Genomic DNA, 24066 nt, shown 5'->3' with positions numbered 1-24066 from the left:
GTGGTAGCCAAATTTTATAGATGAAAATACGTCATAGTATACCTAAAAATTTTGCTGTAATAGAACTTGGCTTAGGAACCTTAAGGAAAAACATTTTATTCTCGATTTTATAATAGAAGTAAAAAATGTGAACTCCAACCTCAACACCATAACCTCCCCCCTCCCTTTTGAAAGCACTGAGAATTCGAAAAATAATTAAATTTCTGTGAAACTTCTACAATAAAATAACTGCAATTTCGATATGAATTTGAACACAGCTTTATCCATAAGCTTTATCATCCATAAAGGATAAAAACAATTTGGAGCAATAGATTCCAAAACTAAAAAGTACAAGCTTTCTAATGAGCATGATAAGGTTTTGGATAACGCATTTTTTTTTATAAAATTGCGCTGATTATTTCGAAAGATGGAGGATTTTAAATCCAGAAGTGTCAATGTTGCTTGGGAAGCAAATATCTTTGCTTGCTTTAGAAAAGCTCATTTTCAAGAAAAGTAAACAAGCTTTCCAGTGGCATAAAAAAATTGTAAAATAATTTTAAAATTTTTTAAACTTTAGTTTAAAATTTATATAAAGCAGCAAGGGGTGATAAAAAATTTTGATCAATAGATTTCATTAGAAAGTACAAGTTTTCAAATGAGCTATTGAAGTTCCAAATTCGAGGATTTTTCACGGAGATACAGTTGTTTGAAATTTAGGAAAAATTTGGTGTAAAAATTTTCTTCCTTTAATAAATTGGCGAATTTTGTGCCAAACTGGCCAGAAAACCCTCTTCAAAAACGATTTGATCGACCTTCGAAGAAATCCACCGGAAAATAATGTTTTTCAAATTTTCCAAAGATATTACGAAAATTTAAATGATAGAGGGTTTTAAGGGCTTTGAAGAGTGGGTCTGTTGATTGCCCATTTCATCTCAACCCTATCCCATAACATTAACATCGTCAAGCGAATGCCAAGATAGTAAATCACGATTACTTATTTTGTATATATGTTTAGATTAAATCAATATGTGCGTCGTGCATCGTTTAACGATGTTCCAGCATGGTATTTGCAGTTTCTATGTTAAAGCAATGGTACAATTTTTTTTTCGACAGAATTTAACGAAAAATTAAATTTAAGAATTTAATAATGTTTACTATTAATTCCCAAAGTTTCAGAAATTTTGACCGTTTAAAATGGGAAATAATTATGCCAACGTCCCAATTTCGATCAATTTACGTCAAAATTAATATCTCGAAAGTGAAAATTAATTTCTAAATTTTTTTTTAGAATTGTATTGTATAAACATTTTTTTCTACTTTTTCTTCAATATATAATAATATCATAAAAAATAGTTGGAGAGACCGGACATTTTAAATGGGACATGACCCTCAAAATCGCGAACTTTGTCTTTAAATATCTCGCGATCTAAACGGTCAAAAATTATGAAATTTTAGGAATTCATAAATAAAGCTATTATAAACCCGAGAAAAAAAATTCGGCCAAATCTGTCGAAAAGTGATTTCATGCTGGTACTACCTTAAAAAAAAAACACTAAATTATATTAGAATTTTAACATTTTAACATTTTAATATAAATTAATTTATAAAATAAATTAAGTAATTTACATTTTAGATAATAATTCATCAAAATTGTTATTAGAATGTTGTTTGGAATGTAATTCATCTTTGAGGTAAAAACCTTTTTAGGTATTTTAAATTACTAATTATTCAAACCACAATAATATTACTTATAAAATTATTTACGGATACATTTTATTCAAATGTTAACATGTTAATATTTACAAAGCTATACCTATAATATTACATGGTTTGTCTAGAAAATTCTATTTATTAAAGGTATAATTCGGGGAAACTGGATATTTTCTCGACAATTTTAGAAATTGGAAAAATTTGATACTCTGTCTATTGTATGTTTCGCGTAGTGTATCATGTAAAAATATCTCAGAAGAAAATTTTTATCGACAAAAATGTCTTGAAGAAATAAATCTATAAGATATCCCTTTTTATACCATGTGCATATGAAATATATCCAGGTATACTAAGTTTAGTCCCAAGTTTGTAACGCTTAAAAATATTGATGCTACTAACAAAATTTTTGGTAGAGATGTTCATAAAATCATCTAAGTAATTAGCCCATTTCCGGTTGGCCGCCCGTCTTCCCATTCGCCAACTCGATAACTCAAAAACGAAAGAGATATCAAGCTGTATTTTTATAGCGTGCTACTTCATGCTCGATATAGAACAAAAGTTTAAATGTAAAAAAGGTTCTTATAAAAAATAAACAACTTTTGTTTGAAACATATTTTCGTAAACATCACTGTTTAACCGTAAGGGCCCAAGTTAGATTAGAACGTTTTAAGTATGTATTATATGAGAATATCAGTTACATATGTGTGACCCCACAGTCGTGTTAAATATACACGGCTGAGGCTACCTAAGAGTGACTGTCTTTCTTTATTTTCTTGACTTAAAAAAACAAATGATTACGTTATCAGCACTGTATTTTAACAATTAACGCAGTCAATTGTTTGTTTTCACTTGCTATAAGGTAAATTTGATTTTGGATGTGGTCTTTTAAGGCCAACAACAGGCCTTATTTTTACGGTTTACTTATTTGTATAATTCAAGTTAGAACACACTCCCTCCCCCCCCCCTCTTGATCTAAAGACTTATTGCTATTATGGTTCTCTTATGGTCATTATGGACGACAGAAAGTCAGTATAGCCACGCTATAAAAATGAAGCTTTTCCTATGACACTTTATTTTTCTAGCCATTTCAGTTGTCGTAATAAGAATTTCATATGTAAATGTAAAAAAGTATTTACGTTGATGTAAAAATATTGTCGGAAATAACTTTAAGGTTTTTGGGATTTTATTTTGTTCAAAACATTATAAGCTGTGAAAAGAAAATATAATATAAAAGCGATAATTATATGTGTAGAAGCAAATATTTGGTTAGTTAAATTATTTTTAAGCATGAATTAAAAAGGTTTTAGCAATTCTGTGAAAATGAAAGTTTGTTTCCGGTTCCAATGTAAATGTGTGTACGTACTATCACGGACAAAAGTAATGTAAATTTCAGGAAATGAGATATTGAATTCATTTGACTGTAAATTAAAAAAAAAAAAAAATTTTAGAATTTTTAATTTTTAAGGAAAAACTTTCGAATTTTAAGTGTGTTTTTAATTAAATATTAATTTAATTTAAAAACACACTTGTATTGATTTAAAATTAACTTTTTTCCCCTTTAAAGTTTAAAAATCATGTATATTTTGAATTCTTTATTCGATTTTTGTCGCATCTTTTCGCTTCATATTGTTTTCACTATAATAACTCTTAGGAATTTTAGGATATAAAGATAGTAAGATGAAGAACATGATTTTCAATATACATAGGTCTTGTTTGGATCTGAAATAAAGTCCTCTTCATGAAATATATATTACTTTTGTCTGCGATAGTACTTACCGAATAATATTATATTCAATAATTTTATTAAAATATCTTTTACTTTAATATAAAATACTTACAAAATAATTAAATTTTGCATAACAGGGAAAGCATCTGCTGTGATCACTGTGATGCTGTTACTTGCTAAATTCCTGAAATATTTCAATTAATAATATTTTGTTTTAAGGTTTATACACTTATTTAAATAAATAAACATTATAAATTCCATAAGTTGTGTACAATGTACAGGACCGCCCCAAAGTTGATGGTTTATCTCATTTCTTCTGCCCCAAAGTTGATCTCATTTCTTAGAAGTCCTTTTTTCTCAGAATCTGTGACATGTTTACTTCTAATATCGAAAACTTTTTTGTTTCAGTTTTAATTAACGATTTCAACTTACCCGGGAAACGGTGGGTGGGTAAAAGTAATCATTTAAAGGATTGTACAAAATATAAGGCGACCTATTTTTGCAATGGAAATTTTTTAATTTTTAGACAGGTGGTTACTGTTTTAATCCCAAAAATCAAAAAATTTACGAGGTCTTAACATTTGGTTTTGCGTTAATTTAGTAATTTATTGCATCAGAAAGTGATTGATACCAAGAAATAGTGTATAAATAGAAATAGAGCAGCTATTAATCCCTAAAATCTAATTTGTGGTTGTTATATATATGTATTTATCGAAAGATTTAATTATTCAATTTATATATTTTTTCTTGTGTTTGTTATTCTTTGTGTATACAGGGTGTTTTTCTTTAAGTTGACATACGCTTGAGTAAGTTGACAAGCATGATGTTTTTGAAAATAAACTTTATCGATAAAAATGCTTAGGTTTTCAAGCTCAATTAAAAGTTCATTCTACTTCATAACTGGTAATCGATAGATGAACAAAAAATTAGCGATGATCTTCGAAATCGATTCAGTTTGGAAAAGGCATGACATATAATTTTAACATATAAATAAATACTATGGAAATGAATGGTCAAATAAACCTGGCTCAATTCATTTCGCAAAGTGAAATGGTAAAATAATTAGGTAATTCAAAAGAACAAAGTCTACTCAAATATTTCAATTTCAATTAAAATATTTCCAAAAAGTGTTCCCAAAAAATGATAGCTCTCTTAGTATCCTTTTCATCTCATCTGATGTCCTTGACCATCACTTTGATATTGATTTAAGAAGGAGTGTTATAAGTTTAAAAGGTTTATCTGTGCGTCTGTGTGTTTCTCAATAGCATCGTAGCCCCTAAACGGTCGAGTCGACTGGATTGAGAACATTTTATAGCTTAAGTTTCCAAAAAATCGGTTAACAAGGAATAAATCGCATTTGTCGGGGGGTTTTTAAATTTTGTAAATTTCACTTGTTTGAGTTTCACGTATATGCCAAATTAAAAAAACACCCGGTGTGAATTCGTGCGTATGTGTGTGTGTGTTTGTGTGTGTATTTGTATAGAAATTCTTGATAAAATTAATTTTCTTGTACGATACACTTCACTTATTCCATTAAAGTATCGTTCGTCTCTTATATGTGTGTACTTTCAAAGCTTGCTTGTGGAACTTGTAGTATTAGACACATTATATTGTGAGTTTGAGTTAATTAATTTAACTATTTAATTAAAAAAAATTTGATGCGAACGCCTTACAAACCTCTATACACATAAAAAGTTGAGTAAGGGAGTTGAAAGAAATGGGTAAATACAGTAAATCGGTTATAAGGACGAACCGGTTTTACACGACAAAAATGAAAGGCCCTAACCAAATTCCTCTATAAAAACATATGTATCAACTGTAGCAGTATCGGTTACAAGGACATATTGGCTGCAGCGGCCAATATTCATTGGAATTATAAGCCCTCACATGTCCAAAAATTTGGTTAAACGACGAACCGTTTAACGTAAAGACCTGTTCAAAACTCGATTTTTTAATGAAAACGCTCACACTAAGAATTACTTGATATAGAGGTAAAATAGAAGAAATTGTAATGAAATTCTATTTCGAAAATGTAACGCGCTTAATAATTTTATACGAAATCGGTATTCGAATTAAAATTAATTGCTCATTTTAATCTTGAAAATTGTTTTTGATAAGAAAATCTAAAGCATATTAATTTTCATGTACAGAGCATCTGTAAATGTCTACCGACTACTATGGGTTCGCATAGTCTCGATATCTCGAGTCAGGGTTGGAAACACTGACACAAAATTTGTTACAGTATGACGACCCGTTAACAGGTCGAACTACGTAATTATTGAAAAGTAAATGAAGGTCACAGCAAAAATGGGGAGTATTATTTAAGGAAATCATCCAAAATTTAAACTTTGTATTTCTGAGATAATTAAAATCTTTAATGTAACTTTTTGAACATTTGGTATAAACGAACGCCTGCGTTTCGATGAATTTTATTGAAAATATAGAAATTATCTGAAAGAAAATCGTTGAAATTTAAATTTTAATGGTCTAGTATTTGTGCGCCACACTTGTCTCAGGGTTGAATGATTTCCAGGTCGTTTTGGAAATATAGAACGTCAAACTGGCTTACTGTCGATTATATATCTGCTTAATTTAGTATAAAATACAGTAAGCTAACGTCTTAACTTAAACACTCTCATTTGATACCCAAAGGGATTTTATCCAAATGTTTTTTTCAAAATTCCAAAAGTATTTTTTTATAACTTCTATTTAAAATTTTTGAAAATTATTTTTTCTGATTTAAAATCGAAAATGATAGGATGAATGCCATGAAAAAAAAAACGTTGATTTTGAAAGCAATTCGTTAATAATTTTAAAATTTTGATAGCCTGATAAATGATTTTGCAAATGGGAAAATAGCCTGATTAAGCTTATGAAAATGTAAAACATTTTGCCCCAAGAAATTGAAAGAAATGTTGTAGCAAAAAGGGAAAAATAAAATTTTTGAATCGCATATAAAATTAAAAAAGATATACTTACAAGGCCTCTAAATTTTTAAGCGAACTAATTGCAGCGGTTGGAATACGTTTTAATTGATTATTGTCAAGTCTTAAACTTCTAAGTGAATCCATATTAAGAAAACTGTCTTCATCAATTTCACTAATTTCATTTTGATCTAATTGCCTGAAATTAAAATACATGAATGGGAAAATTCAATTAAAGCTCAAACAAAGGGTCTGGTGTAGTATTGGTCAGTCATTTCAAAGTGGCTGATTTGAGATGCAGTTGCTTAGATCATGTTTAACAAATTTTCTCTCTATGAAAATTTTAAGAACTGTTTTCCAGGTCCCCCAAAAGAGAAATATACTAGTCTATGAAAAACTTTGCAGAGGAAAAATTTGTTAGAAACAGCCTTAACAACAGCCACTTTTCCCAGCTATTCTGAAATGGCTGTCAAATTTTACGTCTGTTACTAAAAACTTAGACGTTTTAGATGCACCATGACGAAAATAAGTAACTTACAATGTTGCTAATTTTGTAAGTGAACGTAGAGGAAGAACAGGAATTTTTAACAGGCCACAATTTTGAAATACTCTGTAACAATATTAAAAAAATGTTAATATACACATAATATAACACTTAAACAGTGGAACTTCGATAACTCGAACTTCGTTAAATCGTAATTCTCAGTATTGATAGTGTATCTTTATACTCTGTAACTCGAATTTCAAAAAGAAGTCTACATAAGTCGTAGTTAGCAAAATATAATCCCATAGAAGTTAGTAAAATATAATCACGCCTTTCTATGTTCCTTGAGGTTCGAGTTATCGATGATTAACTGTATATAAGAATGTAAAACTGTTAAAGAATACTCACAATTTTTTTAACTTTGGTATTCCTATAAATCCATAGGGATGTATATGTTCTATTTTATTTTCAGATAATATTCTGGAACAAAAGAAAAGATAAAATATTAACAATGATTATAATCCTAATTAAAAAGTAATTCGCATTTAAATTCAGTGCACCAGTGAAGTTAAATGAAGAAGTGTCGTCCAGGAATATCCTAAAGTTTATTAAAGCTGTAGGAATCCTGGCTTTATATATTTTTACGGGGTTCTTTTTAAGAAAATCTTTGAAATCCAATTTATATATATTTTTTAAATTTTTATTGAAAAAATCATTTTGGTCTAATTTTACCTTGAAAATATCTTTGCCAGTAGTTTAAATCTAATCCTAATTAAAGTTCTGGGGTAAGGGTGATATTACCAGGGCATAAATTTAAGATCCAATGAGCTCGTACTTGAATAAGGATTGACAAATAAACTCGATTTTCGTAGTTTTTGAATCAAAATAACTATTGTTAAGATTCTTATACAATTTATTTAAAATTGAAACCAAAACTTGTTATAATTTTTGCAAAAATTAGATTAAAAAAATTGATAAAATTCGATAAAAAAATGTCCCTAGTTAAGATATGTATGTGTGGCGTCATAATATGAAGTATTGAAGTAAAAAAATGACATTTTTGCAACATCTGGGGACGTCGAAACAAAAAAAATTATAAAGAAATGTAAACAACGATTTTAGATATCAAATCTAAAAAATTTCTATATCACAAATATAATTGTAGTCATAAAAAAAATCCTATAAATCATGATCATAGAACATTAAAAATTTCACTTGGAATTGTTAATCATTCAGCTAATTATCAACATAAAATTTTTGGGCGTTAAAAAAAATTATTTATGGTACATTTACAATATTGTTTTACAAAAATATAATTATAATGGCGATATAAAAATTATATTGTGGAAAATAATATTATTGGAGACGAGTTATTATATGCTGAGAGGCAAAGAAAATGAGACAAAACTGAGAAAAATTGCAAAAAATCGAGAAATCTTTTTTCTCTTCAATTTCGATAAAACTCAGTATATAAGCTAATTTTGACCCCAAAACTTAAAAAAAACGGGTGCATTTGCGTTATCTCAGAAACTCTGCATCCAATCATTAAATTAACCAGATTTTTATACTTTTTGGGTCAAAATTATCCCATCCACCGAGTTTCATCAAATTCCAAAACAAAATTTTTTTTTCGATTTTATCGATTTTTTCAAAGGGGTACCCCTTAAACAAATTGCAAAAAATCGATAATTTTTTTTAAATATCCAAATTCGATAAAACTCAGTATATGAGGTAATTTTGACCCAAAAAGTACAAAAATCGGGTGCATTTGATGACTGGTCGAATAGTTTTTGAGATACGGACTAAAATCGATCCCAATATTGCGTTATCTCAGAAACTCTGCATCCGCAACCATTAAATGATCCTGATTTTTATACTTTTTGGGTAAAAATTACCCCATCTACCGAGTTTTATCAAAACACCAAAAAATTTTTTTTGCCCTTAAAAATATTGCAAAAAATCGAGAATTTTAGTTAATTCAAAAATAAGGAAGTTTATGATAAATTTTATTTGGCTAATTTTTTGTACCTTTTAGTGTATATTTTACAAGAAGATTAATATATTAATATAAATTATGTTTAATGTATTTGTTATTAAATTACATTTTTAATGATAAAATAAAAAATACAAAAAAATAAATATTTTAAAGTCAGATTTTAATCTTAATATATATAATTACATATAATATGTAATAAATCACATTAATTTCGACAGATGAAATGCTTTTTAATAATAAAAAGCTAGTTTGTATGTTATATGTTATAATATCAAACATAAAAGTGTTTTATAAGAACTAAGTAGCTGAAATACCCGGCGTTCTCCGTAATCGGTGCAGAGTGAAAAAATCTTCTTTTGATATTATGATCTTTTTTTCGCAGCGAAATATTATTATTGGAAAATAATTTGGGGATAAGGGGCCTCCATTGCTTTATTGCGAATGGACCTCCAGGCTGGATATAAAATTTGGCTGAGGTTTGTGAAATTATTGAACAGCAGATTATAAAACAATCGGGTTCAATTGGCCAACGCTAATCAAACATTAATTTTATCATCATACCGTATTCTGGTAAATAATGCGGTGGTATTTGGTATGTAAATTTGGTAAAATGTCATTTGAAATGATGCTCAAAATAATTCGATAAATTGAATAATTACGATAATTTAAAACGAATTGTGTTACTGTTAACTGTGCTAATGAGTACTTTAAGTATTCGTCCACATTGGCTATTTTGCTGACCAATACAAGTACACTGTCGTTCAAAACAACTGAATTCGATAAAAATAATCTAAAGGTTTTCTACGATTTAAAAAAAAAAGAAGGTTTTTAAAGTGAAACTTCTTTATGCGCACCACTAAAAAACAATAATCAGAGAGTGCATCATCACAATGGAATGCAACGATAATTGAGTTTGATTTACCTTCATTTCTCATTCACAGGTGACGCTCGTGTTCTAAAATTAAAAAAATAGTTCAATGTCTGATTTACAGATAGCGTCCGCGTACTAAAATTTAACAATAGTTCTATTTACTTTTTACAGATGACACTTTGTTGCCATTTTACATAATCAATCATAAATATTTATAATTTATATAAATTTTGTTTTAATATAAAGCGAGTGAAGTTTCACTTCTTTCTTGGATACTAAGACCTATACGTTTTTTCTTCGATACGAGGTTTTTATTATGAAGCTAAGGCAGCTGATAGAAGGAACTAAGTGATAATGTCACTTAATAACAGCGTTGTTGCTATGAGAAACAAGACACAAAAGTTTTGGGAATGGCAATAGCTTTAAAATTTGCTTTTTGAAGCTGGTTTAGATAGTTATTACCTAAGAAAATCGAAATTTGATGATATCTAGAAGGCTGATACCATCAAATTACATAGCTTGACTAATAAATAAAGTAAGTATTGCTTATTTTACAGTAAGACGGCTTCAATTTCATTCATTTAAATTGTACATGACAATGACTACATAATATGTAAACTAATAAACTTTCTGTTCATTTAATAATGAATCATTTCGAATTCTGTACTGAAATAATGAACAAGTAATAAATTGTAACTCATTTATCCACATCAACGCTAGATATCTCTATCTATATTCCACATAAATGTCATTACTTTTATCGCATCAAACCTTAATCAACTTATCAGAACAGAAAAAAAATTATCAAACGTTAAAACATTTCTATACAGGATTATTCGATTCTAACATTCAATAATTGAAATTGTATTGTAATCGAAATTCGAACACATGTGGAATTCCTTATTTGAGTATGATTACGCCTAAAATTTTTTAATTTCTCAGTATGGGGTGAGTGTGTGTGTAAGCTAGAAACTGTTGAAAATTAGTTTTTTGTTATTCGGAAAAACATTTTGTCATGCGACAAACAGTAAAACAGAAAATGATGAACAGGCTTAAATTGGGCGCTGAATAAATATTTTTTATCTTTTTTTAAAAGTAGAATATTGAAGAAAAAATCGTTCATTTTCGATTCCGAATATTTTTATATATGATTCATACAAAATAGGCTATAAATTATTATGGTTTTGTTTTTTCATATATATTCCCAAATATTATACACAAAAATATTTTTTATTATTTTTATCCAGACATAATTAGTTTTGAAAATACAAGTCTATATGTCTGTATAGTGGAGTAACCTTAGGTAAAAGTAGTGTTAGAAAAATTATCATTGGTTTAAACCTACAAAGATATCATATTTTTATTTTGAATCCAAACGAACAATTGTTTCAAATTTGTTGTTCTTTTTTATTCAAAGTTACAAGATATCTATAAATGAGCAAGTTTTATTTTTCCACGTCATTCAATTTTGTACTGAAATCCTAGCAAGGCAATCCTACAGGCAATAACTTCCGCAGATTTTAATTGTGTGTGAAATCGGTTCTAAAGATGCTCCGTGGAGACGTGGAAATCTGAATAGATGATACCATGACACCCTCTTTTATAACGAAGGGATAAATAAAAAGGACTTGGGAAAATCAGCAAATAAAAATGTCAAAGTCTAATAAGGAATTGGAAAAAAGAATTCTCGAAGGGAATTTTGTGTAAACATTGATCTTGAAACGGATCGCATAACAGATCTAGCATTATTTTATTCAGTTTAAGAGAAGTGGGCAATAAGAAAGCTGCTGGAAGACTAATAGAGGCCATCATAGAGGTCTCAGAGTATTGATGGTATCTTTTTGACTCTACTATAATTGTATCCGAACACGTAATCATAGAAACGCTTAAGGAGATTTCTAATCATGTTTAGCATTTTTATAACAATCAAGGAACGGAAAGCATCTCAAACCAACTTGATTTTCATACAATAAACTTAGTTTTTCGGCTATGCAAAAGTTTTTCTCGTTGCGAAAAAGTCTAGTTATGCGACCAGGCAAACTACAATGAAACTAACGACTTAAGATCGATAACCTTATAAATTTTTAATATTCTTCAATATTTCTGACATAAAATCATTAACTTTGACTTGATAACATTCCACATTTACTCCACTATTAATATGAAAATAACAAAACAGACGAAAAAAAAGTTAGAAAAATAAAACGACACAATAAAGACAAATACGATATATTTAAGGAGTCAAATTGTAGATATTATATATTATGATCGATTCCATAGAAATGTATCTAAAAATGAAAATGGAGCATTATTAGTAAACTAAAGAAAAAGACATGAAAAACACACCAATAAAGTTTACGGATAGAATAAATAATGTACACAGTGTATCATGTAGTCTGGTGTTCGGATTTCGAAAAGTAGGTAAAATAACGGGTGATTTTTATTTCACAACTTTTTGGTTCACAACTTCAAATTAAAATAAAATAATGAAAAATATTTTTAATATCAATGAAACTGGCTTTATAGGAAAGATGAAGGACTCCGGACACAATACATTGACTTTTAGGTTCCCTAAAAACTCTTCCCTTCCGAGGAATGGTCCTTCAACGGTTATGCCTACGTGAAGGGCTCGGAAGGGAAGGGGTTTCGAGAGTTAAGTCCATAAAAACTTTTTATCGGCATGATCAAAACTACCTTAATCCATAGTTTTCCAAAATCCAGTTTTCCTTAATCCAAACTAGACGCAAAGCAAAGATTTGATTTCAAATCGGTATCAAATAAAATAATATTTCCAACACCAAGATTTGAATCTCTAAAAAAAACAATCTTTAAATTGAGTACCTAGTGTAAAAATTTAAAAAATTCGAAATATTTACAAAATATCAAAAATCTTTATAGAACTTTTGACTAGAACTAAGCTGCCTTGGAAATAGCACTTATTTCTAATGAAAATTTCTTCTTTAACTCTCAATTTTCGACAAATAAAAAGCAGAAGTGAAACTTCGTCATAAAACTTAACCCAACATAGCTCTAAGTCCAACATAAATCGACCTAAAAGACACCAATTAAGTTGGAATTTAATATAACTTTGTTTTAGATCAATTGTAATAAAGAAGTTATCTTCATTTTTAAAATGCAAAAATCTTTCATGTATGTTGTACGTAAATAACGAAATATTTGATAAAAATTTTAAATCAAAGAGCCCTGATTTTTTAGGAGTATGGTTAAAACAAATTTAATTATAAAAGGATAGCAAATATATCTTTGTTCTTGCTTCATATTGTATAAATAAACATTTTTCTTTTATAAATAAGTCAGTTAAAATATATTGGAGAAAATAATACTAAAAAATAAGGCCTGTATTTTCTTGTCTTCTATAGATTGTTATTATTCTTTGTTATGACACATAGAAGATAGAAAATGATTTTGAATGCTATTTTACTATTGCTATTTATACAATAAATGTACTAGGGATTCAAAAATTTCTGAACGGTTCAACTTAATATTTTAGTAGAAAAGATTTTGGTAGAAATTAATACAAAGATATATTTTTCTGGCTGAAGTTATGCCCCAATTTTCTTCACTTCACGAGCTCAAAGTCAATATTGCTATAAAACATGTTACTAAAATTTCAGTACAACAACTCTTTTCGTCTTTGAGTTTACACCTCCAAGATACAGAAATGAACGGATTTATTTATGGAAGCGGGATAATTGGATACAGAACACGAAGTAAGAAATGGAACAAAATGCATCATACTAAATGACCTAAGAGCTTTGATAATATTCATAAAGTAAGAAAAATGAAAGTATAGTTATGAAAGTTGTCATGAAATTTGTCGAAAAGTTTCAAAGCTGTTGAATATAAACACGAACGTTACCATGTCAGAATTTTTGAAACAGTCTGTAAGTACATTAAAGAAATAAAATAAAAATTTTGAACAAACTAATATAATTCGTTTTCTTTTTGTGTGTAATAAACACATTCTGTTAGGACGTATAAAGGATTTTGTATTATTCTTATTGTTCGAACTTAAAAGGCTTAATCTTTTGAAATAATAGATACTCGCCGATTTCTCATAATAACAATCACTCTTGAGAGAAACTTTAAACGCTTTCCTCGAAACATGATTTTAAAAAACGGTTCCCATGATTCTGAAAAAATTACACTGGTCAACACAATTTTGGCACAGAAGCATGACTTTACTTTTTGAAAAGTACTTGACTTGCTGAATATGAATCTGAGCGCAAAATTGCTTCATCACGTCACGTTATCGAGAAATTCGTCCTTTAACATGGAAAAGACTTGTTCTTCTTCGTAATTCGAGGTCATATTTCACCGGTTAATAGTTTTTTCTCACGAAAAAATTTACGCCATTAGAAAATACCATCAATTCCCCCTCAAAAGCCTTTTTGAATTTTTCCAAAATCTTCTTCCAAGAAATAGAATAGGTAAGTATACAATTAATTAATTATACATAAATATTTATATTAGTAGCAATACAGTGTATATGTATTTTAACTATAATAAATGTGATATGATTTCTCGAAGAGCAAAATGGATATCGGAATGATTCAAAAAGTATTTTAAAGGAAGAGGGAAAGAAAAGGAAGTCTTTCAAATTTTCATATGAAAAAAGAAATATATAATGGTGTTACGGAATTTCGAATATAACAAAAAAATGAATGTTTTCCTCTTTTAGCTAAAAATATTTTGAAAACCTTACGTATTAGAGAAATTCTGAATTCGAATTCGAATTCAGCATCCTCAAAAACTATAAGAAATGTCTCTCGCATCAATGTGGCAAAAAAAAAAAAACAAATTTTGTTGACCTAGCGGCTAAAATTTTTGTACAACTTGTTTTCGAAAAACTTTTCTTCTATTTTTTTTTTATTGATCAAATTTAAAACATTTTATTACATATTATTTACGCAACCCTCAAAACAATTGATTGATAAGTGACATAAATTATTAAATGATAAAAAAAAAGGCCATTAAAAGGTTTTACCAATATACATTACATAAATTAGATAATTACATGTATGATGTGTATGTTATTACTTAAAGACAACGTTAATTACTAATGACCTAAATATTGATTATATGTTTATTATACACATATAGGAAACAGAAAACCCGTTGCAAAAACAATGATATATTATATATAAGTACTTTTTTGGTTAAAGTTGTTTGTATTTTTGTTATAGAGTTGAGCAGCTAAAAATTAGCTCACGCTAGCAAGTGGTAGGAAAGTTTAATCAGAAAGTTATTGATTACAAGAGATATTGATTACATATATAACTACATATTCGACAAAATTTTGCTTCAAATGAAAAAACAAAAATAATTTGATTTAAATATGGTGGGAGCGCATTTAATTGTATGATGCAAGAGTATTGCAATAAGCAATTTCTTCAATTCTTGCCTATTCGATGATTGATAAAAGTGTACCGTACGTATATCTTGTTTTAAGACTGTTTTATTTGTCAGTTATCTGTTTCTTATTGAAGATTTTTTATATTATTTGCGTTTTACGTTATAAACATTTTAGTTCAAGTATACTCCAATAAAAGTGTAGTTATTTCTAGAAAATACGGCATTGGTTTTTGGACTCTACAATAAGCAAACACAAAAAAAAATATTTATACAATAATTAGAATTTGTAATTACCTAATATACTCAAATAAAACTTTTAATTAGGTACTCTTTTGACATTATTAAAAACTTTTTATCTTATATTCTTCTTTTACCTTCATATACAAGCTCAGGTGTATGAGGAAATTGACTTTTCAAAAAATTAATGATTCATAATCTAAAGATTATTCCTTTCTGAGAGACTTTTGATTAATTTTCTCTTAATTATTGCTTTTTGGAATTTACAGAAAGTGTAAGTTTAAATTTTATATCATTATGGCCAAGATCTGTTTTAAATAAGGATATTTGAGACACGTAATCTAGTACCTCCATATAAAAGAGGACTCCAGCATATTTTTGAAAAAGAAGTATTTTTCATACAATTTTTTGTTGCAGATTAATTTGATTGATGAGATTAGCTTTCATTTATTTTAGCTATTTCCAGTAAAAATGACATTATTAAGTATTATTTTCATAGATATATGATTGCAGAAGTAAGTCAATTATTTTTTATACACCAAGGAGTTTAAAATCTGTGGAAACGGAGAGATGTTCAGGAAATAAGTCGAACTAATATCTTCTTAATTGCAAATAGAATCTTATAACCTTTATGGAATTTTCTGCCTAGAATGTTACATTATATCGCTGGTCCAGATAGGATCATTGTATGTTCTATTTATGAAGTAAAGTATGCGAATTTCGACGCAGATACTAAAAATTTGAAGAGTTTCAGATATTTTTTTGTACAGAAGTCATGTAATGTTAATACCAAATGACTTTTTTTATTTTATGAATGTTGTTAGTTACTTCTAGCTGTAAATTTTTAGGTACATAATGTAATAATAATATAAATGCGTTAGATGGAATAATATAAATTTAATCCTCAACGGGGGAAACGGTTTACATGTTTGTTTTTAGTAAACAATTCTACACACAATGTAAATACTAATAGTCCAAGTGCCCTTTGCAGCACAACAAATATGTAATAATACGACAGATACTAGAAGGATCTTAATAAGCAAAAAGAGAGGAATGAGATCTGTACTCTCGAAAAAAGTTGCCGTGTTTATCCTTTGAAGGCAAATTTGATCCGATTTTGTTGTAATTTTTTTTGAAACCCACTAATTTTGGATCATTTTTTCAGCTGCGATGTCTGTTTTTCGCTAGCTATCATTTATGTGCATAATTCCGGAACCAGGACTCCACATTCTTGAAATATATTAAATCTAATTTTGATCACAAATTTGAAAAGTATGACCCAAATTTAGTGGTATTATATACTTGGTTTATCAAAATTGAATAAAATTTGGATGTGATAAAGCAAAATAAAATTTTTTGGATTCTGATGACGTCATATTGTTAAAAAATTCGATTTTTTTGATAACACAGGCAAATATGATCCGTTCTTATTTTAATTTTTTTTGAATTCCGCCTATTTTGGGTCATTCTTTTCCACTGTGATGTCATTTTTTCGCTAGCTATCACTTATATGCTTAATTTCGGGACCAGTACTCCACATTCTTGGAACCTATTAGAGCAAGGTTAATTTTGATCACAAATATGAACAGTATGCCCTAAGTTTAGTAGAATTCCATACTTGGTTTATCAAAATTCGACAAAATTTGGATGTGATAGAACAAAATTAAATTTTTTGGATTCAATAATACCAAGTACAAAAAATTTCTCTTCGTGTATTCACGAAAACTCTTAAAAAATAGCAATTTATAAAAATTGATTAGCCTAGAGAAGTTTTCATATTCCGATTAAGTTTCACCTATGTATTTTCGGTGTTTTTATAACGTATTTGTTACTGCTATGTGATCTTAGACGATAATAAAAAGAGCTTTTACTATGTGTATATATAATATAAAATAAATAAATGAACTTTATATTATTATACCTATTAACTTTTAATTAACAAAATGACAAAAACGTTTTTTGATCAAACGAATATCACATAATTGGTATAAGATTCATTTTATGTTTAAATGACTTTGTGAGATTCACTGAACACGTTATTGACACAACATGTTGTAAAAAAAATGGAATTTATTCTAATTAAAAAAATATTTATAAACAAACAATTTGAAAAACAAAAACAATAAATATGTTAGTTTAAAAGTTTACAAGAGATATTACAAGGTATTTTTATTTATTGATATTTTAATCTGATTCGATTAGGTGATGGTTATTAAAGCAACGTTAATCACTGTCAGGTTTGCCAGGTCATTTCGTTCGGAAAATGGTGGATCTTCATTAGGTATAGGCAGGTCATAATTAGGTATACCTAGGCACTAAAAATTCATCTTACAGAGCACATGTATTCAATTTTTTGATCAAATATCAAAATTCCCCGATGTTTCAGCTTTTTCTAGCATTAGATATTTAGGATACTGTTTTCATACACTTTTTACAATTTCATTTTTCCAATTTTTCGCTAGCTATCACTAATGTGCTTAATTCCAGTACCAGGACACCCCATTCTTGAAACCTATTCGAGCTCGGGTAATTTTGATCACAAATTTTAAAAGTATGGCCCAAATTTAGTAGAATTTCATACTATCTATTAAAATTGGATAAAATTTGGATGTGATAGAGCAAATTAAAATTTTTTGTTTTTTTTTATAACACCGGTAAATTTGATCTGATATTATTGGAATTTTTTTTGAAACCCACTAATTTTGGGTCATTCTTTTCAACTGTGAAGTCAATTTTTTGCTACCTATCACTTATGTGTTCAATTCTGGGACTAGGACTCCACATTCTTGAAACCTATTAGAACTAGGTTAGTTTTAATCTCAAATTTGAAAAGTATGACCCAATTATAGAAGGATTTCATTCTTGGTTTATCAAAATTGGATAAAATTTGGATGTGATCGACCAAAATTAAATTTTTTGGATTCTGATGACGTCATAAAGTTAAATTTTGTTAGATCAGCGGTTAAATTTCCGCCTAGATGTTTACTTGCAAACCCTGTACGTTAGAGAACCGATTTACTGCTGTTTAAAATAACTCTAATTTCACAATATTTTGTGTTTGATTAATAATAAAAAACATTTTTTATTATCCGAATAACAACGTTCGTTACATTAAATTATTATTTTATTTACTTCGTAAATTGAAAAATAAATAAATATAACAATTTAATAAAAACACTGCTGGCTCTCTGTCTGTTCTGAAGTTATTCTGGCTACTTTGCTCCCCATTTTAGTTTAAGGGTAAGTAAGTAAGTAGATATTTTATATAATAAAAATACACTGTTTTTCGTCTAGTTGTTATTTTATTTACAAGAAATGATACTTAAATTTAAAACCCAATTCAATGGTCATTATTGGAGAGATATTTACTTTTATGATCAAGGGTGATAAAAAAAAAGCCAAAAGGTATTTTATAGTCATGTCTGTTGTTTTAACGATACTAAAAGCGTTATATGGACGGTTTTTTTTTTAGTGTACCGTATCATAAAATGGGTGAATACAGAGGATTGTCCATAACATGGTATATGCATGAAGTATATGGGTATAACAATATATGAAAATACCGTAAAAGAAATGATAAAAAGTGGAACTAAAATTAAAGTCGGTTAAGAAATATGGATGATATAAGCATTTTAAGCTTCTAATTTTACCTTTTACCTTGGTTGTTTTTATAGTTATCCGAAAAATAATTTTTCTTTGCTGTTTGTTACATGAATGAGCTTTTATTAAAGCAACAAGAAGGCATCCATATTCTCTAATTTGAGTCAAATTTCTTCATTTTTACAAGAAAATAAACGAAATTGTTTTCAATTTCATATTTGTTATGTGACTTATTCTTGGACATTTAGCTATATGACAAAATCGATATTTGGGTGTTTTCATAACGTCCGCTTAATTATCGCAAACAAAACTAAGCTTGTTAACTTCCCAGAGGAAGTTAATGTAATGGGGTTAATTTTGAAAATCTCCAGTTTTACATATTTCCGCGGTTTCAAGGTCGCAATATCCGAATCAAACCTTTTCAATGTCTGTGTGTGTGTGTATGTAAGTATGTGCGTATGTTCGTTCGGATTCTTTCGCCTCGATTATCTCGCGAACTAGTTATGACATTAACACGTGACTGAGCTTATTCGACGCGTAATCGCGTATTTAAGAACCGAAAGAGAATTAGTTAAGCCGTTTCTTAATAATAATAAAAAAACTGGCAAAAACTGGATAAACAGAATCTGAAAAGTAGATAAAACACATCATTTATCTATGTAGATAATCGTTCCAACATAAGCTGCAGTACATGTTCGAAGAATAATCTATAAAGGCTAACAAGACCTTTTTTTTAATGTTTTTTCTCCCTCTGGGGACTACTATGTAATGCCAATTTATTTTTTGCTTTTAATTAAAAGTATTTTTAACATCGCGTTTTTAGTTACCTTAAGATTAGATCCTCGGATAGTCATATTCTTTATTTAATGCACTGTAATTCTTACGATACCCACATACTTTGTGGTCTACTTCATACTTTACAGTTTTTTGTTATTGTTATCTGGTAATATTCTGTTCTCAATGTATAAAATAGTTAATTTTGGATTCTGGTAGCAAATGATACTGAAAAGATATTTGTTTGTTAGTTTTTTTATATTCCTTTTATCAGTAGTATATGTGTGTCTGTGTGTGTATCTTTGGAACGCGTGGGTGGGTTGGAAAATAAGGTTTTTCGTAGTACATATATTTTGTATTTATTTCAGGATATACGTAAATGATAAGAAAACGTTTGCATATTACAAAAAATAAATAAAACGGTTCTAGTAGAAAATATTTTTTGGGAAAAATTTATTATATTTACAAAAATGATGAATAGCGGTACACTGGTGAATTTTCTTTTTAAGTCTATGTACTGTTCGGGCAGTCGGTCGTAAATTTTTTGTGTGGATAAAATACATGAATGATCTTTTTCTGAGAGTAAAGAAATCATCTATGACATATACAAAAAAAAGAAAAACCACCATGTTCAGAATTTTCTTACATCTTGAACTTTTCAGTGAATAAAGAAAACCACTCTTCAAATTAGAAAAATGGTAATTCGCATCATGTAAAATTAATTGAAATAATTGAGTTTTATCTTAAGTTAAGTATATGAATTGTTTTGGAATTTGATGAAACTCGGTGGATGGGGTAATTATGATACAAAAAGTATAAAAATCAGGCTAATTTAATGATTGGGTGCAGAGTTTCTGAGATATAGCAATATTTGGATCGATTTTAGTCCGTATATTAAAAACTATTCGATCAGTCATAAAATACACCTGATTTTTGTACTTTTTGGATCAAAATTACCTAATATACTTACTGAGTTTTATCGAAATTGGAGATACAAAAAATTTCTCGGATTTTTGCAATTTTTTTAAGGGGTAACACTTTGAAAAATCGAAAAAAACGAAAAAAAAATTTTCGTTTAGGAATTTGATGAAACTCGGTGGATGGGGTAATTTTGATTAGTATAAAAATCAGGTTAATTTAGCGATTGGATGCAGAGTTTCTGAGATATAAAAATTTTAAATCTTAAAACATTTTTTTAAATATAAAATACATAGTTTATTATTTTTTTTAATAATAAAATAAATAGTTATATTATTTTACAATTATTTATTTTTATAGTTAAACTTATTCTCTATTTATTTATAAACAAAATATTTGAATTTCAATTAAATTTAACATAATATTTTATAAATAAACAAATATTACTAATTTTTTAAATAAAAAAATACTAAATATTATTATTATTATTATTACTATAGATGTTAAGATATGCCTGTATTAGATAAGTGGATATTTTTAAAATTTAAATATTAATTTTATTTGCCTTGACACCGTTGTCAAATACTATACTGTGCTATAACACAGTATCATTTGTTCTTTTTAGGTCGGTGTAGTTCATTAAGTGTAAGTAAAAGAAATACATTGATATAAAAATGTAATAAGATTATCTTTTCCCATTTACATTTAGTTTGTACTACACCGACCTAAAAAGAACAAACTTGGTGTGTGTCTGTCCTGTGTTCGCTTATGCATTAGAGTTATTATGGTGTTACATACAAATAAAATATATTATATTCCGTTGTACTCTCATATTATACGAATAATCATATATTAATAAAATATATTTATACGGTATATTTATATGTACGCCTTCTGTATGGTTTAAGTCTTATAAATGTATTCAATTTTACATTTTTTAATGCTTGACATCAAAGGTAGCACAGGACTGCCGTATCCGGGAGTTCCATTTGTGAATTGCAAATTGCTCCTCAAAGAGGATATCTTAAAAAAGGCCAATCTTAGATGAAAGGAGGAACGTACTTGTGGTACTTCAAGACCGATATGGTCTGAGTATATTCGTAGGCGTTCCAAAGATCTTATATCACTTCCAAAGGCCTCTATTAGCAAAGTTGTTGCGGTTATTACAGGACACTGGTTAGGTGACAGGCATGCTGAACGCCTGGGCCTGGCAGTGTATCATGACTACTGCAGGAGCTGTCACAGTGGTGAGGGGAGGAGACAATGTCTCATCTTCCCTGTCATTGCCCAGTTCTTGCCATGAGAAGATGGACTTAATTGAACCATGATCACTATTAAAAAAAACCCCGTTGTGCTCGATTAATTTATGATTAATTATGTAAGAGTACATTAAAAAAGTTTTTTTTTTATTTTTTGTCTACATTCATGAAGTTAAAACAAAATTCATTATCAAAGTTGAAAATAAGGAACAAATAATTTCACCCACAAGCCCAAATTTGCCTTGGCGCTCGTACTACCTTAATAATATAAAAACAGCGAAAAATACCTTTTTAAATTTTTAAGTCATATTTATTGGTTTCAGTAAAATCACAAAAAATTCTGATACCAATAAAATTTAAAGAAGTTTATAGTAAAGTAAAATGATGTTTTAATATAAGTTTTGAGCAGTTTGACATCAAATTCCTTGCACAATCTTTTCATTAAAGTTATATCATGAAAAAAATCCACAAATTTGAATTTTTAAAGATTTTTAAAAATTTTTTTGTATTGGAGTTTGATAGAACGAAGATTATTTAGATTAGAAATATTAGAATGTTTGTATATGTGCACACATGCAGCTAGATTTATTATGATTTTATAATGTAAATGGAGGAGGTTCTAAATAAGAATTCTATATGCACATTTTAGTGTGATATGAGCAAGCACTTTACTCGCTTACTCACTAAAACCAACATGCTAGCTAGGGTGAAGTGATTTAGATTCATGTTTCATTGATTAAGTATTATGAATTTAATCTCATTACCATTGGACTAGACATATTTATTTCATTCAATTTAAAAATATTTTGCTACGTGTCTATTACCACACATTCGTCTTATATTCTACGAGTTTGTTTGCCATTATAAGTATAACTTATATTCTTTAAATATGTGTGTCTTCGCCCATTCGGGGAAGATTAACTAGAATGCAGTTAATAATTTGAGAATCTCCGATGATTTGGAATGTATAAATGTGGCAATCTGCGATGGTTCCACTTGTTAATACATGCCTGAGTGGGAGCTTTGAACACATTTGGAAAAAATTTTGGTAGCAAAACTTATATGTTATCAGCAAGACATCTCTCAGCTCAGTAAGGCAGTGGTTAGGTTAGGTTACGTTATATTGGCTGTCCACGAAGTTTTGGCTATAGAGCCCATTGTGATATCCTATATGTGCTTTACCACCTTTCCGCTGATAATTTAATTTTTCAGCTCCTCAATTTCAGAGGCTTAGTGCATCTCCTTCATGCATATACCATGCACTACACCAGCCCATCACAACTATTAATTAAATTAATTTTGTTGCGACGGCGGGAATCGAACAAGCTACCCTATGCATACCGCGGACAGAATTGGTTACGCCTTAACCAACTGAGCTAATAGCTTGACAAAATTACTGCTAGGCATTACTTTTTTTTGGCATTTTAGTCAAATTGAATTCTACCAAGAAATTCAATTTCATACGATTTCTATAAAAAAACTATATAAAATGTTCTATTTCTAACATATATCGAACATTTATTGATATTAAGTGAATGTTCTAATATCGGTTTTATTAAAATTTATTACGTGAGAAAAAATTACAATTTATTATTCTAAAACTATCACGAATAAGGATCGATAAAACTTAAAATAAGACTAAGATAAAATTAAAAAAGAAAGAAATATTTTTTGTTACTTACAAATCTTCTAATTCTGGTGTGTCTTGAAATGCTCGTTCCACAATTGTAGTTATATTATTAGTAGTTAAATCTCTGGAACAAAGAAGGAGAAAATGAGATAATAAATTATTATAGCGATTAAAATTTTTATTTTGTACAATTATACTTAAATAATAGAAAGATTTAGTTTTATCATTATTCAATCTGGAATTAGCTGTAATTTTACTTAAGGTAGTACCAGCATGAAATCACTTTTCGACAGATTTGGCTGAATTTTTTTTCTCGGGTTTATAATAGCTTTATTTATGAATTCCTAAAATTTCATAATTTTTGACCGTTTAGATCGCGAGATATTTAAAGACAAAGTTCGCGATTTTGAGGGTCATGTCCCATTTAAAGCATGTAAAATGTCCGGTCTCTCCAACTATTTTTTATGATATTATTATATATTGAAGAAAAAGTAGAAAAAAATGTTTATACAATACAATTCTAAAAAAAAAATTTAGAAATTAATTTTCACTTTCGAGATATTAATTTTGACGTAAATTGAT

At 28.4% G+C, this 24066-nt stretch overlaps 1 protein-coding gene across 1 annotated transcript in view; it reads right to left on the bottom strand.

Annotated features, from left to right (window-relative positions):
• LOC123298850 (lutropin-choriogonadotropic hormone receptor) overlaps positions 1 to 24066 on the bottom strand; it is a 150672-nt gene that overhangs the window by 11488 nt on the left and 115118 nt on the right. The window contains exons 3-7 of the mRNA XM_044880945.1: positions 23537 to 23608; positions 7232 to 7303; positions 6878 to 6949; positions 6395 to 6538; positions 3528 to 3599 (exon numbers count right to left, since the gene is read on the bottom strand). Of these exons, the coding sequence (XP_044736880.1) occupies positions 3528 to 3599; positions 6395 to 6538; positions 6878 to 6949; positions 7232 to 7303; positions 23537 to 23608 (432 nt within the window). The remainder of the gene's footprint in view (positions 1 to 3527; positions 3600 to 6394; positions 6539 to 6877; positions 6950 to 7231; positions 7304 to 23536; positions 23609 to 24066) is intronic.

This window comes from Chrysoperla carnea, chromosome 4 (genome assembly GCF_905475395.1).
Source record: "Chrysoperla carnea chromosome 4, inChrCarn1.1, whole genome shotgun sequence".
In the NCBI taxonomy this organism is placed as follows: domain Eukaryota; kingdom Metazoa; phylum Arthropoda; class Insecta; order Neuroptera; family Chrysopidae; genus Chrysoperla; species Chrysoperla carnea.
This window is presented reverse-complemented; position numbering and strand designations above follow the sequence as displayed.